The sequence below is a fragment of the Octopus sinensis genome, linkage group LG10 (assembly GCF_006345805.1).
Source record: "Octopus sinensis linkage group LG10, ASM634580v1, whole genome shotgun sequence".
NCBI classification, from domain to species: Eukaryota; Metazoa; Mollusca; class Cephalopoda; order Octopoda; family Octopodidae; genus Octopus; species Octopus sinensis.
In genome coordinates, this window is record NC_043006.1 from 30,275,469 (window position 1) to 30,293,316 (window position 17,848).

Below are 17,848 nucleotides of genomic sequence, written 5' to 3' on the forward strand. Positions count from 1 at the left end.
ACAACACTGAATGGGAAGTGCAACATTATTAAGCATTCAGGTTCCTGTCAAATGCATTATTTTATATCTTCGAGATTCAATAATGTGATAGAATATTTTTAGAATGACATTGTAGGGCAAGTGTGAGAGGCTGAATCTGGCCAGTTTTAACATAAAAAGACAGCAGTAGGATTTGGTTGCTGCATACCAGTGCAGATGTCTTTCTTGCATGCCACATCCAATGATTCTTATGTCCAACATTTCTCTCAGGGCGCTTACACTCTGTTGTCTGTACACACTGACATTACACATCCAGCGGGTCATGCTAGCTTCATTTCTTTCAAGCCTATGCATGTCTTCAGCAGTCACAGCCCATGTTTCACTGCCGTGAAGCATGGCAGTTCGCACACATGATCATACAATCTACTTTTCACTCTGAAGAGAGGCCCTTTGTCACCAGTAGGGGTAGAAGCTTTCTGAACTTTGCCCAGCCTATTCTTATTCTAGCAGTAATGCTCTCTGAGCTTCCACCCCCTCTACTAACTTGGTCACCTAAGTAGTGGAAGCTAACAACAACTTCTAGTTTCTCCCCCTGGCATGTGATGGAACCTGTTTTTTGAGCATCTGTGGTGTTTATTGCCCCTGTTCATCTGCCACACGTGAAAGCTATCTTCCCAGTTAATCTTTCTTTGATGTTGCTGCACCTCTTATGCGTCCATAGCTTACACTGAGTACATCTTATGTAGTTTCTACCTACACCTTTTCTACAGATCAAACAAGGCCATCTGCCTGAAGGGGTGTGTGATGTGTTCACTTCTTACCTGCTAGGACTTTGGTTTTTGTGACATTGACTCTAAGGCACTTCGATTCTGATCCTTGCTTCCATACCTGAAATTTCTTCTCTAGTTCTGGTAGTGATTTTCTATGAGGGCCAGGTCATCAGCATAGAGGAGCTCCCAGGGGCAACCTGTCTTGAATTCCTTTCTTATTGCCTGGAGGACCATGATGAATATCAGGGGCTCGAGGACTGATCCTTAGTGGATCCCTACTTCTACCCGGAATTCTTCACTGTACTCATTGCCAACCCTCACCTTACTAATGGCCTCTCTGTATAGGCCTGTACAGCCCTTATTAACCACTCATCAATCCCTAGTTTCTGCATCGACCATCAGATAAGGGATCGGGGGACCCTGTCAGAGGCTTTCTCCAAGTCCACAAAAGGGGTTTATCTTTGGCTAGGTATTTCTCCTGCAGTTGCCATATCAAAAATATAGCATCTGTGGTGCTTCTACCTGGGACAAAACCGAACTGCATCTCACCTAAGCAGACTCTCTCCCTAATTAGTCGGTCAATGACCCTCTCTGTGACCTTCATCATCTGATCCAACAGTTTGATATCCCTGTAATTACTTCTATGTAAAGCATCACCTTTACCCTTGTAGCAGTTGACTATGGTACTACTACGCCAGTCATTGGGTATGACTCCATTATGAACTACCTGGTTTACAATACGGGTGACTAGGCCATAAGCCACACCACCAGATATTTTAAGCATCTCAGCAGTGATTCCTGATGGGCCAGGGGCTTTTCCTGGCTTCATACCCTTAATTACTTCATCTACCAGGGTGCTGTCTATTCGGATAGCTGGTCCCTCTACTGCAGTGTTTCCCAACCTTTTTTCCCGGCGCCCCACTTTTTCATAGCAAAAGTTTTTACGCCCCACCTTTTCCCATGTCCACTCACATTTACAAGTACATGTGGGCCTACTTACAATTGAAAAAAAATCAAAAATTAAAAAATTGTATTCAAAATACAAAAAAATAGTTTGAGAATTGAAACAACAGGCACTGAAAGTGCATAACACCCAATAAATCGATAAAATTATTACGATTTTTCATGTTTTTAAAAAATGTCAATTTATAAAGAATAAAGAAACACGTTTTTTCAGTTCAATTATTTGACGGTCAGCTCGACTAATTTAGTGAGAACCCTGTGCCTGATGCATACAGCACAAGTTTTTAATTTGAGGAGACAACTTTGTTAATTTCAGTCGTAAATCGCCATGTTTTGTAATCTCAAGCCGGTTTCTCTTGGCTTCGAGCAAATTATCAACTGCACTAAAACCACATTCGACCAAATAAGACGAAGGGAAAGGAATCAGTAGCTCTCTCGCTGATGTAGAAATTTTAGGATATTTTCTTTCAACCTCGTCATATAGCCACATCTTTGTACCTTTCAATTTAAACAAAGTCTTCACTGATTCATCATGTTGTAATTCTGATAACTCTTCTTGGTATTGGATTGTAGCATCAGAAACGTTAATCAGAAGCGGTTGAGTTAACCAAGAAGGAAAATTCATTGCCTTTAAATCGCAAAATCTGTCATTGAAATCCTTTATCAAGATATTTAAATGATCAATAATTACAATGCCAGCATCATTCGTTATTTCACATTTACTCAACCAGTAAAGTTCACTGAAATTTCTTTTGGAAAATTCTTTTTCCATAATTCGAGAGCTGTAATAAATCCAAAAATCTTTGCTTTTGCATCAATAAGTGTCATGTTTGCACCTTGAAGTTGTTTATTCAAGTTTCCAAGTTTCTCAAATATGTCTGTCAAATAACTGACAAATGCTTTTCCATCCGTTGTTGACAGCAATTTCATTTCACATTTATCACTAAGAAAGTCGTTAATCTGATCAAATAATTCCATGAACCTCTTTAAGCAGTTTCCACTTGATAGCCATCTTACTTCTGTATGAAGCAATAATCGAACATGTTCGGCACTTTGATTTATACAAAACTGCTTAAAAAGATGTTCAGATTTAGAATTTCTTTTAATGCTGTTGACACACTTGATCACACTTTGAAGAATCTTGTTAAGAACAGGGGACAATTCTTGGCAACCAAGTTTTCTTGGTGTATTACACAATGGACAGTCAACATGTTTGGATTTTCATCCTTCATCATTTTTAAGCATCCCGTATTCTTGCCCATCATGGCAGGTGCACCGTCTGCCGCATATGCCAGTAAGTTTTCCTTTGGTATTTTGTTTGCATCCAAATAATGTTTGATTTTGATGTAAATATCATTTGCAGTTGTGGTGGTTTCAAACGATTCGCAGAACAGCATCTCTTCCTGAAACTCCTCGTGGTCAATATACCTCACATAAGTCAATAACAGAGCCTCACTGTCCCGGATTGTGGATTCGTCCATTTGTAATGAAAACTTACGCAATTTTAATTTCTCAATGAGCTGGCTTTCAACATCTTGCCCCATTTCATCTATTCTGTTCGAGACAGTGTTATTACTGAGTGGCATAGTCCTGATATCTCCATCATCTTTTTGTAATACAGTTTTTAAGAATTTTGAGATAGCAGGTTTAATCAGTTGCTCTCCAATAGTGTGAGTCTTTCCATGTTTTGCTATAAGCAAGGAGATTTCGTAGCTGGCTTCAAGGGCACGAGTATGAGGCGCTTGTTTTGCATGAAATAGTGAAGTGAGTTTTGTTCGGTTTTTAAATTTTTCTTTCAATGATTTGAAGTATTCCAAATCTAAATTAGAATTATTAGGATGTCTTACCTTTAAGTGCGCTTCCAGCCTACCTGCCTTCATTGACTCATTGCTCATCGTCTGATTACATAATAAGCAAAACGGTTTACGCTCATCATGCTCATCAGGAATGAATCCAAACTTCAAAAACTCCACTGCGTATTGACGAGTCTTCTTCTTGTTTGGTTTGCTCATTTTCAATAGGGCTAACAAAAGACTAATTGAGGCAAACTAATTGAGGCAATTGATTGGCTTATCTGAATAGTAAGTTTATTGCTCAGTGCGGGATCTTCTTTGTCTCGCTGGGGTGCGAGAGTTTCCGATGTGGAGGCTTCAAAGGAAAGACGGAATCTAAGGTTGTGCCCGCGATGACCGCTCGTCATGTACAAATATTTTCACAGCCCACGTCTATGCCCCGCGCCCCACCAGTGGGGCGTACACCCCCACCTTGGGAATCACTGCTCTACTGGATCAACATTTGGCAGGCTCTCCTCCTCCCATTCATTCTCCACGTTCAGCAGTCTTTCATAATGGCTTCTCCAAGCGTTTTTCTTTTCAGAATCATTAAAAGCAAGTGCACCATCATCCATGTGGACACATTTCTCTCCTGTGACATCACAATTTTCTCTCACACACTGTCTTGCAATCCGAAATACCTCAGTTCTTTGGTCCTCATGTCGCTGGACATTGGCAAACTTCTTATCTGTTTCTCCCTTGGTTATGTATACCTGTTGCCCAGCCTCCCTTCTGGCTATCTAATACAGTTCCCTGCTACCCACACTCTTCCAGGCTTTCCAGGCCTGTTTCTTTGCTCTAATGGCTTTGTCTAGTGTATTATTCCACCACCACTTTACTCTAGATCTGGAAGGGATTTTGCACCATCCGCAGACTTGGTCTGTGGCACTTAGTAAGCTGTCCTGTAGGAATTTCCAGCTACCCTCTATGTCCGAGGTCTGTAACTCCTCCTCTCTCTTATTAAACTTTTTGATGAGGATGTCCTTAAATCTCTGACCATGTGAAGGGTTCTTTAGCTTCCAAATCCTTCTTTTCTGGATTGGTCTTCTTCTTGGCATCATTCTGGCCTCAAGTCTAAAGTCACTAATGATTAGTCTATGCTGGGGGGCACATTCTTCACCCAGGAGGAACTAAAGGTAAAGAAGCCAGAAAAATATATGGTAACTACAGAGGTATTGCTCTACTATCAGCTGTTGGCAAGGTTCTGGCAATTATTCTTCTTACCCACCTGAATGGGTGTCTCGTAAATGATGTCCTATCTGAATGTCAATGTCACTTCTGATCTGGTAGAGAGACAATGGATATGATTTTCACAGCAAGACAGATGCAGGAGAAATGCTATGAGCAGAATATGGATCTTGTCCATGTATTCATTGATTTAACCAAGACCTTTGATACTGTGAATAGGGCCCCCCTATGGAAAATACTAGCAAACTTGGATGTCTGGATCACGTATATATAATTAAGTTGTTTCATGATGGGATGGAGGTTTGGGTCAATGTTGGTGGTGGCATGGCAGGACCCATTCTTGTGGGGAATAGTGTCAAGCAGGGTGACATCCTTGCCCCAACTCTCTTTTCCTTTGTACTTTGCTGCTGTTTTTACTCATTCTTTTGTTAAGGATAGCTCTCTGGGAATATATGTCAGGTATTCTGTACATATCTTCTAGCTGCCTCTTTAATCTGTGCCGATTTGCGGCCAATTCAAAAGTTTTCCAGTCTCTTATTTGTGACCTCCTTTATGCAGATGACTGACTTAGTCACTCACCAAGAAACCCATATGTGGAACCAGCTATCTAGGTTGAAGGAACAATACTGAAAGTGGTACACAAGTTTGTGAACCTGAGCAGCACACTCAGCCATTCTTGCTCCCTGGATGATGATATATCTTTCATGCTGCAGAGAGCAACTGATTCCTTCTGGTCTCTTCAGTCTCGTATCTGGTCCCAGTATGGCATCACAAAGCAAACAAAAATTGCTGTGTACCATGCATGTGTACTGACATCACTCTTTTACTCATGTGAGACAGGGACCCTTTACAAACATCATGTAAAGGTCCTTGAATGCTTTCATCAGAGATGTCTCAGACACATTCTGAATGTTGGCTGGACCTTAAAACTCCAGACACACAGGTCCTGAGGACAGCTGATGTCTTCAGTATTGAGGTGATGGTGCACAAGCATCAGTTACATTGCACTGGACACCTTATTAGAATGAAGGATAGCGGGATTCCTAAACAGATGCTATATGGGGAACTTGTGAATGGAAAGAGACCCCAGTAGAAACCAAGGCTGCAATTTAAGGACTGTGTCAAGTCCTCATTAAAGGCCTGTGAAATGCAGGAGACTGACTGAGAGAACTATGCCTGTCATCACCACAGATGGAAGAAGTAGATTAAGGAAGGGGTTGACACCTTTGAGAGAGCACATATTCTGCATGAAGAATTTAAGCGTGCTGCTCGAAAGTGCACTGCTGGTGCAGTGAATGGGGAAGAATTGGTCTGCAATGTTTGCAGTCATGTATGCTTGTCAAGAGCAGGGCTCATTAGCTACCAACAGAGCCACAAAGGCAAAATATAAGTTAGTCCCAGAGCACATAATGTTCCTGAAGGTCATCAATGGTCTTTCTCGGTCATGAGTGGACAGCCATCATATATATATATTGCAGTATTGACCAGACTGTCAGATACAGTTGTACACCAATGGTCACAATTTTCTTCCAATTCTGTCTAGATTGCACCATTCTTTTCCATCTTGACCAAGATTGCTTAACCAAATCATCTTCCCATCATTGAGGAGGCCTTCCAAGTGGCCATTTTAGATCTCTTGGATATAACTTGGCAACTATATGGGTCCACCTGTTGTCTGTGAACCTTATGACATGTCCGGCCCTGCAATCACATCATTTGTTCTGCTCTATTCTTGAATTATTTCGTTTCAAATATGCTCTCTTAATGATATTCCTATCACGAATCTTTCCATGGCCCTTTGCATCGTAGCCAATTGATATCCTCTCCACTTCATAATAGCCCACGTCTCACTTGCATATAAGAATGCATGTAGGACAATACTATTGAAGAGTCAGGCATGTATGGCATTGTCTAACTTTGTTTTGAGTGCATGCGCACACACACACACACACATCTTTCAATAATAAGAAACATAAGAAATTAATATTTTAAAATGGGTATTTTTGTTGCTGTTCAAATATTAAATGTCTCATATTTTATGACAACATTGTCTATCCCTGCTTGGATATTTTGGTTACAATACAACACAGGCATGGAATGTTGAACTAAACAGGAAGTCAGAAATTTTTGATAGGGTGCGCTGATAATGTGTGTGTGTGTAGTTCATCATAAGTATCAGGGAATACATCTAAAAATTATTTGCGGTATTATATCAGTTTGTCACTGTTATTTATGAGAAAAAAAGATACCCTTCCCCCACCCCTAACCCTTAACCATAACTCCTAACCCTAGCCATAACCCTAACCCCACATATATAAAAAATAAAAATTTTACGGAAAGTGATAATCTTCTTCAAATGTAAACAAATACACGTGTGTGGCCATAAACTGAGGGATCACTCGTAAACAGAGCTGGATAACAAAACCGTTCCCTCTTTAGTGTCCACCCATTATTATGACCCTAGTATCGATCTATTGCATTTCAATCTGTTTTAGGGTTAGGGGTGGGGGAAAGGGTATCTTTTTTTCTTCAGAAATGTAAATAAACCCAATCTGTTTCTTAAACGAATATATATGTAATGCGTGTATCTGTGCAACAGAGAGGGAAATTAAAACTGCATATGTTGTGAACTTAGAATATGTGTTTATTAATAAAAGTTTAATAACGATAATCTTTTATTCATACGAACGTAACTGATATGAAATATGTCATGAATAACAGTGACAAACTGATTTGACACCGAAAATAATTGTTGTTGACAACCGCAGAAATTGTATTCACTTCAATAGACGTCATTGATAGGTTGAAATTGCTGACATGCAAGAAATTCAACGACAAATAGCTTACAAACTACAGAATTTTCTCAAGAAAGCCAAGAGAAAAAGATGTTTTATGTAACACATTCTACCAGTATACGAAGTTTAAAAGTGTTTAGTTACAAAGAAATTATTTTAAAAACCTGCCGGTCAAAGTGAAAAGATCCAATATGGAAATTGACGATTTAAAGTCTGTTCTCAGCATATTGGCATTGAAATAATTCTTCTATTGCCCTTGTTTATAAGTTGTTTATAATTTTAACCTTTAAAGATATTTTAATATGCTGCCACTTTTGATGAAATTTTTTCTGAAAAAATTTTTATCCTATATTATTAGTAGTATATATGTGGTGCTATTAAGTTAGACATGGCCTGGACCAATCTCTGGTCGAAACATATCTAAGTTTTATCTAAGTTTTATATGTATGTATGTGTGTGTGTGTGTGTGTGTGTGTGTGTGTGTGTGTGCATATATATATGTCTGCATGTATTATATCTGTATGAATATATAAGTATATATATATATATGTATGTATTTATGTATGTGTATGTATGTATAGCCAATTGGTAATTTGGCGATTATGACACTATAATGATGTATTTTATTAGTAATAATAATAATATGCTTATTCAATTAACTAATATATGAGAACTTGTGTTTTATCTGATTCATGGACTTTTAGACACTCCCACGTAAACACAGAGTATATTAGACACTGTGCACTCTTCATACACAACAAAGAATTGATAATAATAATGATAATAATGTATGTGTGTGTGAGTGTGTATGTGCACGCTATGTATCTGCTTGTCATTATGGAACCTGAATACTCTACAAAGAATATCTAATGAGTTCTACTCAAGGACGCCACTGGAGAAGACTTGGTCAAGCATGTAAAATGGAAAGCCTTTTTCTACAACCATGCACATCAACCCACACATTCTGAACATTTCAGTATTTGGTTTAGAAAATTCTAACCCAAGATGAAGGAACTGGAAGCCTTTGAAGCAGACATCTTAAATTTCACATCAAAGCTGTGATTCCATAAGTCCCCTACCTGTTTCCAAGGTAAACTTTGGAAGGACATAAACCCAAGGATTTCAATAGAGCACTACTTTTTCGGACACAACCAAAAATTTATATAAGGTAAATAATGATGCACACAGCTATGAATGCATAATTACAGATATGTGTGGGTGTGTGTATCTTCCAATGGTATGTATTGCTGAAGGACATAAAACTTGAAGCAGTGCTCATTGAACTGACAACATTGCACAAACATACAGAAATTGAGGCCAGGGTAAAAGCTTTAACAATTAAAGTAAAAGCTTTATAACAATTAAAGACCTCAAACATGAAATGTTGGTTGATCACCCCACAAAGTGAGAGATCAGCTTTGAAAGCAAACACCTGCTCAAGAAGATAACGATTTCATTAGGAGAATCTCTAGTTCCTCCCTTCTGGGACAATGAGGTCATTTCATGGCTTAAAGCCAGGAGCAGCAGAGGTAGAGCAAGGTTCACCCTATTTAATAAAGTATTTTTTTATCCATCTCTATCGAGGGTTGTTTTATATGGGGCACTCAACTTTGCTAGGGGCTAGGCTGGAATTAGCAATGAAATGACCTCATTGCCCCAGAAGGGAGGAACTAGAGATTCTCCTAATGAAATCGTTATCTTCTTGAGCAGGTGTTTGCTTTCAAAGCTGATCTCTCACTTTGTGGGGTGATCAACCAACATTTCATGTTTGAGGTCTTTAATTGTTATAAAGCTTTTACTTTAATTGTTAAAGCTTTTACCCTGGCCTCAATTTCTGTATGTTTGTGCAATGTTGTCAGTTCAATGAGCACTGCTTCAAGTTTTATGTCCTTCAGCAATACATCATCATGCATGGCAGGAAAACCCTACTACTTGACAACCTCAATTAGGCAAACTGATCCCAACAACTCCTTTGATAATACAAAGAGAGAATTTAGCAGTGCAGATATACATGGTGTCCCAAAAGTCGCTGATGGGTTTCAATTTTTAATAACTTCCTTAACCTTACAAATAAATGCATGAAATTTTGAAACACCACTACATCTTAGTAAGATATGCTTAGTAAGTAATACCCCTCAATCAGCTTTGGCCTGTATTGGGATGATGCCTTAGCACTATAGAGGGGGGGGGGCAAATGGCCACACACTCAATAAGCTTAAGAACGATCTAACCCTTAATTCTCTTGCATCCAAGGTCACAATAGAGACCAACTTGAAAGTGGTTGATTTCATGGACGTGACATCACACCTAGACACTGGCACATATAAAACCCTTTCAGAAACCAAATGAGAGGCTGACATATCTTAATGCAGCTTACTGTCATCCAACTATAGTTTTCAGGAACTTAGTTAAGGGGGTTAGCAAAAGTATCTCCAACCTATCTTTGAGCTAAGAGATCTTCGATGCCATGGCCCTGATTGCCAGTGATTTCAAGGATAAGACTAATTCTATGCCTGATCCTAACTTGAACAGGAAATTCCACTCTAAGTGTTTATAATTTCCATCAAAGTAAAAATTTGTGAAGGTAGTTGATAAACATGCTCCTCACCTAGCATAAAGAAAATAGTGAGTAGGCCCCAACCTAGAACAGAAGCAGGCTACTCTTACAGAAGTAACACTACATGCTCACTAAAATGGCCAATGCAATACAGAAACCATTGTGTATGAAGCAGAAGTGGTATTGAAGAAATTTTGTGAAAGGTTCTCAGCCCCTTCTTATTCATGATAGTCCTACAGGCCATCAAAGAGGAATTTAAGACCTGGTGTACATAGAACCTTGTATATGCTGATGATCAAAGCCTAATCTATAGGGAAATTAGACAGGAAATTCCAGGCATGGAAGTGAAACCTAGAACTGAGAAGAAGCCTTGTAGTAAACTTAACAAAGACTAAAATCTTTAGTGAGTAGCAAAGAAGATGGAGAGGCTTTGCTCAGTATCCAGGAAAGTAGGTATAAACTCTCTACATTGAACCCAATGTAAGCTACGGATACACAAGAGGTAATGTGAAATTACAAGCAAACTATCAGAGTAAGGGAGGTTCATATTTAACAAAAGCCTTGGAGCAGTACGTACAACGAGTACACGAGAAATAGTTGCCATTACATACCCGGATGTCTTACTAGACGCAGTCGATAGCTTTTGTTATCTAGGAGACAAAATTAGAATGGGAGGCAGTTGCTCAAAAGGTACAATAATAGTCAGGGTAGGAAGAGGTTAAAAGTTCAATGTTACTACTTCTGCTGGCGACAAAGCTCTTTTCCCTCAGAATGAAGGACAGATTACTGTATAAGGCTTGTGTTTGAACTGGACAACAATGTTTGAATGTAAGACGGAGTGGCCATGGCTAGAGCTAAACAATAGAACTATAACGATTATATACAAGGACACAAAACGTGTTTTGGTGTACACACCCATAGATAGGAAGGGCTTTATAGCAACATAGGCATTCTTTCGATATGCCGCAACAGCCAGAATTAACTCTAATTAAATTAAACGCTTTCATTCTGTTTATATTCATTTAATTATATTTATATAGTATAGATTGTAAGTCTGTGTCGTGTCTTTATTCTGTTGCAATAAATAAGATGCGATTGACATTCCGGCTTTGAAAAAAAAATCGAGGCTCTCGAATACAAGCTATGCCATTAAAGCACGTGTGATAATCCACTACAAACTTTTGGCTAACTTGATTAGTAATAACTACTGTGTAGCTTTACTCAGGTATTCCAGTCGGTATTCCGGCCAACTTTTGTGATCACGAAACTAGGGTAGTTAATTTTAGAAAGAGGAAGAGCAAGTGAAGATCTTTACTGCCGACTTTGCTTTAATCGTTTATTTTTACTTATTTGTATAAATTTATTACCTCCGAGTTGGTGTTATAAATAAGAACTAGATAACATGAATGCAATGAAAGACTCCTTTTTATTTCCTTCATAAATGCTGTAAATAGACGACAAAGTTTGTTTGATTTAAGAGCTCGTTCTGAGAAGTATTTAAAATGTTTGATTGTCAAACTGAAATGTTATCAAGATGTTTAAACCAGTCACATGGCGACTGTTTATCGTTGGCTCTAAATTCATCTGCACAGTGTGTAATTAGTAATTCTTTCATCGACCAGAGAGAGAGAATGAATGAATGAATGAATTTATTAGAATAATCCTTTCTACTATAGGCACAAGGGCTGAAATTTTGGGGAAGGGAACTAGTCGATTACATAGATTCCAGTGTTTCACTGGTACTTAATTTATCGACCCCAAAAGGATGAAACGCAAAGTTGACTTTAGCGGAACTTGAACTCAGAAGCAGACGAAATACCGCTAAACATTTTGCCCAGCGTGCTAACGATTCTGCCAGCTCGTCGCCTTTAGTGTATTAGAATAATAACCATCAGTCACAAATAATACCGACCTTATAAAGGTAAATTAAAATGGGACTTCGTGGCAGTCATGCGTTTCCCAAGGATTATTGATGGTATGAACGAAGTGAATTAAAAAGGAAACCGACTTGTCACCAACTTTCAGATACAATACAGAAGGTGGGGGGGAGTCTTTAGTACAGGGTCCAATCCTTTAATTTCTGTAGCTTCATGTTACCCACAAGGTTTAGTTGCTTTGGTAATAACTTCGACACAAAGACTGTTATTTTACTGGGAGTCAGCGAGAAATTAGATATTTTAACGTTCGTTCGGCCCTTCCACAAAGATATGACACCATATGTTGACGACGGTGAAGGATTGTGTTACTTCATTAGGCGATGGTATTTTGTAACTAAAATCATTTTCATTCATTGATACATTTTAAAAATTAGCTCGGTACAGACATTTAATATTTTCAATCACCACTGCATCGTTTATTTGTCGTATCGATGAGGATGTCTGTTGTACTTTTATGGTAAAGAAGTAAAAATAAAATGTCTTGGCTCTGCATAAACAAAATAAATATTTGGCAAAAGAAAAAATACCTGAGTTAGCTCAGGTACTATACACGTGCGCGCGCTTATATCTATAAATAATTGAAGATATTTGTGGTAAATCATATATTCGTATAAAACTCCATTCATACAAATTCCCGTTCCTTTACTAAATTATAATTCGTTTAAGGTAAAATTTTAAAGCTGCTGAACATCCTTGAATGCTACATCAAGCTGAGAATTTAATGTTTGAGTTCAAATCCCACCGAGTCTCGATTTTGTTATCAATTGGTTCGATACAGTAATTACCAATTATGTATCAATTAAATGCCTGAGGTCACCTTTACTTTTAATCCTTCTAATGTCGATAAAATGAAATAGCAATGGAACACTAAGTAAATGATGCATCCTTAATAAGAATGTAATTATAATAGAAGACTAGACGACCATCTGCTCACTTTTTCTTCGTGTCAAATGGATATTCAGAGTTATGCACCTGAAACATCATAATGGCCAGAGTACAGGCTAGTGAACCCTTGTCCGAAGATGAAATTCACAGATTCACAGCAGCGAGGTGAAGAACTACAACTTAATGCAAACAATCGATCTAAACTGATAAACCGTGGCCAGGTTGTCCACATAGCCTATTTGATTAAGGATCCTTTAGGTGATCGCTACACCTGTTAGAAATAGCAGCTAAATCTCCCTTAAAAATCACGGAAAGAAGAAAGGAAAAACCGTATTACATCATGTTCAAGAAGCAGAATTTTTTTTACTATTACACTCATCTTGTAAGACGAGTGTAATTGAAAAAGAAGATATAAATACAGATTAACGGACCCTGTAGGGCAAAATGCGAAAAGATTAAATTTGGGAACAAAATATTATCTCTTAGAAGGAAACAACCACCCATTTCCTAGAAGTGTTTCCTTCTCCGTGAGGTGAGCGAGACATATTTCGAAAGTTGGCAAATCAGATTTTAATCAGACTCGTCTTGTGAGACGGATGTAAAGTATAATAGTAGAAACAATTCACCCACGATACCCTCAAAAAGATGGTATTGTTACGGTTGGGATGCCATCGGTTTGCTCAGTCGGGGTTGATTTGGGACTAAATTCAGCCATCACGCTTCTCTTCAAACACACTTATACATAGAAACTCACACACACACACATGTTGGAATTTACTAAGAATTACTCAAAACAACAAAAGTGTGTGTGGGGGGGAATTTGTCCATTTACGTTTTGAATTGAAATCTCGCCGAGATCAACTGTACCTTTCATCCTTCTGGGGCCAATAAAATAAATTATCAGTGAAGTACAGGGAGCCGACATCATCAACTGCCCTGCTTCCACTAAATTTCTGACTGTACTTTTCTTAGAATCTATCATCATCATCGTCGGTAAGAGTAAAACTGGAAACCGAATCTAAAATCTTGTTGCAACTCATCGAGTTTGATTTATGTCCAGCTAATTTATAGCTAATTAATATCATCAGCCAACTTATTTATACCCTCTTCAATCCAGATGAAGTGATAAATTGAACCACTTGTACATAGGAGGCATGTGAGTTAAAGGAAGACATTTCGCAAGATAGATAAACAACTATAAAAAAAGATGGATAGAAAGATAGGAGAAGAAAAAAAAGAGAAAAAAATACAGTGATAGGTTCCCTAAGTAAGGATGTCTTGCTACTATTTGTTATTAACAAAACAAAAACGGTGAATAAAATGTGAATTAACAATGACTAATTATTATTTACTTGCCGACCTGTTCGCTGTGGATCGCCTTTAATTTGCCGTTTGTCTGTTAGTAAGATAGCGTATACATATTAACAAAATATCTCTTATGATAGCACTTGGTTTCGCTGTTGCTTCTTTTTATTTTTAAGCAATGCCACTGCACTGACTGAAGACGTTGTTGATGTTGGTCTGTCGGTATCGAAGTTGACGTTACTGCTGCTGCTTTCTTTCTTTCAGTTATGATTATTATTATTATTATTATTATTATAAAGACTGAGGGTGATACAACAGATGAGGATGTCGGTGCTGTTGTCAAGTGATGGGTTTTTTAATACACTGCTCTTCTTATTGCTGCTGCTACTGCTGATGATGATGATGACGACGATAATGATCCAATTACACTTGGAGTTAAGTGGGGGGGGCTTCTACATGATCGCCACTTGATTTGCAAGATATAGCAGCCAAATCTCTCTACTTACTCCTCTGCCTTCTCAAATTAAAAAATGAACACATTAGATAATGCAGTCTTATATTCCTACATACACAAAAGCAACATGGTCAACATCAGGATGTCTTTAATCATAGTTCTTCATCAAGGCTGGCTTGGGGCTAAACAACAACAAAGTGTTTCCATTTGTGTAGTTTGTGGACTTTTCCGACCGTGACCATCTCTTCTTTTTCTTGCACTACCGTGTCCAGTGTGTCCTTTCATTTGTTAAGACAGTAGAGCAATATTTCCCAACCAGAGTTCCCTGGAACCTTAGGGCTCTTAGACTGATATACATAGACTCTAATTATATACAATTGCAATTTTGAGTAATTTCTCATTATTAGTACTTATATAAAAGATGCCCGACATATTCCCTAAAGTTGGGAAACCCTGGCACCCATAAGAAATTTTCCTCTGGGGAAACATGACCTTTTAATAGGAAACTGACTGAATTTGATCAAAACAGCATCTAGGATAAGAAAACATTTTAGAAAATCTTCTATGTGTAATCTGATGGATTTAGCAGTATCAAGCATTTCAAAGCCGGCTTTATAGTGTGTTTATCATCTCATAAAATTCAAATTTATGAAAGGGAAAGAAGAAAGATTAATAAAAATATTTCTAACTGCTTTAGCGAATGCATCCCTTTTTCTTTTTTTAAATCTTTCTTAAAGACTGTAAAGTATGCTTTAAGGGAGAATTGTTTGCTGTCTTGCAAATTAAACAACAACAAAAGGGCCCTATTATTGACTTGCTTCATTCATGTAGTTGTTATTGTTAATCAATGTCTGTTTTCCATACTGGCATGGGTTGAATGGTTTGACTGGAAGTGGTCAGCCAGAGAACTGCACCAGGCTCCATTGTCTGCTTTAGCATGGCTTCTGTGGCTCAAAACCCTTCCTAATGCCAACCAATTTACAGAATGTACTGGGTGCTTTTTATGTGCTACCAGCATCAACAAGGTTACCAAGTAACTTGCATGACAAAAATCCTTCAGCCGGGAGAGGAAGTGGTATTGAAGGAGATACTATTGTGTCTCAACTTCATTGTGTGTCTCCTCCCTCAAAGCTACCCCACCACACCAGTGAACCTAATGAGAGCAGAGGCTCCTATTTATAGAAATTAGCAAACAGATTATTTGCTGATGCATTTTGATGTCTACTAAACAAATACTACTTTATGAAATGGCTGCAGAACTGTGAGAATGCAAACAAAAACATATCTATTCATTCTCAACATGTTTTGGCAAACATTCAGATCTACTGCAATAATAAATAGATACATTATCATTTGGCTCCTCACTGTTCTCGGTGCCCTTCAAATTTTGTCTTCCTTACTCTACATTATACGGTTGATGTTGATGTTGCTGTTGTTTTCCTTCTAAAAGTTAATTTTTGTTATTATTGTTGTCAGTGCCACCTTAAAGTAGGATCTATAAATGTTGCAGCACCAGGATCCCAAGAGGTCCCAATAACCCATGAATAATATAATTTCATCAGATTTTGATAGGGAGCGGGTCCCATTTCTTTGGTACAGCAACTGGGCTGATAAGCATCACAAAACAGCTCTCATTATGTTCCTTTTTTTCCCCCCTCTTTTTAATCAGTTTAGATTCTTGAGAATGTTCTGTATGTGTGTCTTGTTTTTCTATTATAATTCCATTGACATCAAAGATGCTTTGTAAGAATTGGTCTCGGTACTTGACTGGTACTTTATTTCATCATCTCCAGAAAGCAGAAAGGCAGAGGATTTGAACTCAGAATATGCCGGGCCATGACTAAATACTGTTGGCATTTAGCCCACCACTCAAGCAATTCAGCCACTTGGCTTTTCCACATGAATTGCAGTTGAACTGAATAAGAAAGATTCCAGGAATAACAGATTCCCTAAACATACAAAACTAAAACTTTCTGAAAGTCAAAAGTTCAACTTTTCCAGTCTTGTAACATTTCTTGTTTCTTGCATGTATTTTGTTCCGTGAAACCTTCAAGATCCTGGTCTGTTTGACAGACAGACATTTGTTAATCAGACAGCATTTCTGTTGCTTACAACAACAAACTATTCTTCTCTCCACAGAGCATGTTTTAGAGTGAAGGGAGAACTAATGTTATTTAACCATTTTTCATGTTTCTGTCATTTACCTGACACCACAAACAGGTGAGGCCAAGTTATTACGTTGTTGCTGTTGTAGCTGCACTTAACAACACAAATACTGTGGGTTGTTTTCAAAATCGTTTTTTTTTTTTATTATTTAGCTTGCTACAGCTGTTGTATCTGTTGTACATACTACCTGTGCTTGTTATTAACAAAGGAAAAAATTAATTGAAACAAATATATAAACAAAAGGAAAAATCTATTTGATAAAATGAATACTGAAAAATAGTAAAATTAATAGTTAATAGTGAATTTAGTAGCTAATAACACAGTTCTATATTTAAAAGATGAGGAATTCATCATCATCATCATCATCGTTTAACGTCCGTTCTCCATGCTAGCATGGGTTGGACGGTTCGACCGGGGATCTGGGAAGCCAGAAGGCTGCACCAGGCTCCAGTCTTATCTGGCAATGTTTCTACAGCTGGATGCCCTTCCTAACGCCAACCACTCCGTGAGTGTAGTGGGTGCTTTTTACGTGCCACCTGCACAGGTGCCAGGCGAGGCTGGCAACGGCCATGGTTGGATTGGTGTATTTTATGTGCCACCGGCACGGAAGCCAGTCGAGGCAGTGCTGGCATCGGCCACGAGTCGGATAGTGCTTTTTACGTACCACCAGACCAGGGATCCTGGCTGGTTCAATTCGATTTCGATTTCGCTTGCCCCAACATGTCTTCGCAAGCAAAGGGGGTTGGCATGGGTGCCTGTCGTACGGTCGGATTGGTGTATTTTACGTGCCACCGGCACGGAAGCCAGTGGAGGCGGCGCTGGCATCGGCCACGAGTCGGATATTGCTTTTTACGTACCAACCACCGGCACGGAAGCCAGTGGAGGCGGCGCTGGCATCGGCCACGAGTCAGATATTGCTTTTTACGTACCACCAGACCAGGGATCCTGGCTGGTTCAATTCGATTTCGATTTCGCTAGCCCCAACATGTCTTCGCACACAAAGGGGGTTGGCATGGG

At 38.6% G+C, this 17,848-nt stretch overlaps 3 protein-coding genes across 4 annotated transcripts in view; all 3 read right to left on the reverse strand.

Annotated features, from left to right (window-relative positions):
* Positions 1 to 15,203, reverse strand: part of LOC115216501 — a 93,428-nt gene extending 78,225 nt beyond the window's left edge. Inside the window, exon 1 of one of the 2 annotated variants that reach the window (XM_029785936.2) lies at positions 14,259 to 15,203. The gene's annotated coding sequence lies outside the window, so the exon portion shown is untranslated. The remainder of the gene's footprint in view (positions 1 to 14,258) is intronic. The other variant, XM_029785935.2, reaches the window with a different exon arrangement.
* Positions 1,957 to 2,484, reverse strand: LOC115216175 (protein ZBED8-like). The gene has a single exon (XM_029785374.1). The coding sequence runs from the start codon at positions 2,482 to 2,484 to the stop codon at positions 1,957 to 1,959; it is 528 nt and encodes a 175-aa protein (XP_029641234.1).
* On the reverse strand, positions 2,837 to 3,724 carry LOC115216176 (zinc finger MYM-type protein 6-like). The gene has a single exon (XM_029785375.1). The coding sequence runs from the start codon at positions 3,722 to 3,724 to the stop codon at positions 2,837 to 2,839; it is 888 nt and encodes a 295-aa protein (XP_029641235.1).
* Positions 15,204 to 17,848: the final 2,645 nt, after the last annotated feature.